General features: G+C 62.8%; 1 protein-coding gene across 1 annotated transcript in view; it reads left to right on the top strand.

The window, feature by feature from the left end:
• Positions 1 to 32: 32 nt before the first annotated feature.
• TNK2 (tyrosine kinase, non-receptor, 2) overlaps positions 33 to 822 on the top strand; it is a gene marked incomplete at both ends in the record, with an annotated part of 3,352 nt that continues 2,562 nt past the window's right edge. Inside the window, one exon of the mRNA XM_010146266.1 lies at positions 33 to 128. Coding sequence (XP_010144568.1) covers positions 33 to 128 — 96 coding nt within the window. The remainder of the gene's footprint in view (positions 129 to 822) is intronic.

Raw genomic sequence — 822 nt, 5'->3', positions numbered from 1 at the left:
GATCGTGGACCGTTACTGTGTCCCTGTGGCCTGCAGGCCAGCGGCGGCTGTGGGAGGCAGTGAAGCGAAGGAAAGCCATGTGCAAGCGGAAATCCTGGATGAGCAAGGTAGAGGTGGGAGAGTGGCAGGTGTGTCAGGGAAACTGAGGCAGGCAGGAGGAGTTGGACCTCTCCCTGCGCTCTTCCCCAGTGGCCATGGGTTCCTGGGTGGCTTTCTGGCACAGGATGGCCCTGCCATTCTGGCACTTGGGAAATTCGTTCCCCTCACATTATTTGCCTCTTTGCCAGGAAACTTGTTTGCAGCCAGTGAGCCACAGAGCCTGTGCATCTTGCCTCGGCCAGCTCTGGGGGCAGCAGTGCCGACCGGCCCCCTGTCCGCCCCCCTGCCTCGCAACGAGGGGGCACAGCCTTGTGCCTGCCGGCTGGGGGCTTACCGGGGCCCAGCACCTGGGGATGCTCATGTATGCCCCGATGCCATTCCATCCAAAGCTGGTGCTGCTGCCACCCTGGCACTCTCCAGCACCTTGCACCCCCAGAAGATCAGAGCGCATGCCAGCGGGCACTGGGTCGAGGCTTCTCCCTGGTGTGACTAATCTGGGCTGGGACGGGGACAGGGATGGGCTTTTAATAGAAGGCTACTCAGCATTGCACCGGGCACAGAAATGCCACCGCCCACCCCGGCTACATGCCGGACTCAGCCCCCATGCGCCCCTCATGGTTCCTGGCTGCCAAGGCTGGGATGGACCCCATCCCGTGGAGCACATCATTGGACCCAGCTGGGGGAGAGGGAGGGAGGGAGTGCCCATCCACATCCCTTCTGTGC

The sequence above is a fragment of the Buceros rhinoceros genome, unplaced genomic scaffold, assembly GCF_000710305.1.
Source record: "Buceros rhinoceros silvestris isolate BGI_N320 unplaced genomic scaffold, ASM71030v1 scaffold23242, whole genome shotgun sequence".
In the NCBI taxonomy this organism is placed as follows: domain Eukaryota; kingdom Metazoa; phylum Chordata; class Aves; order Bucerotiformes; family Bucerotidae; genus Buceros; species Buceros rhinoceros.
The sequence above is the reverse complement of the archived record's forward strand: the minus strand, read 5'-3'. Positions and strand labels throughout refer to the sequence as shown.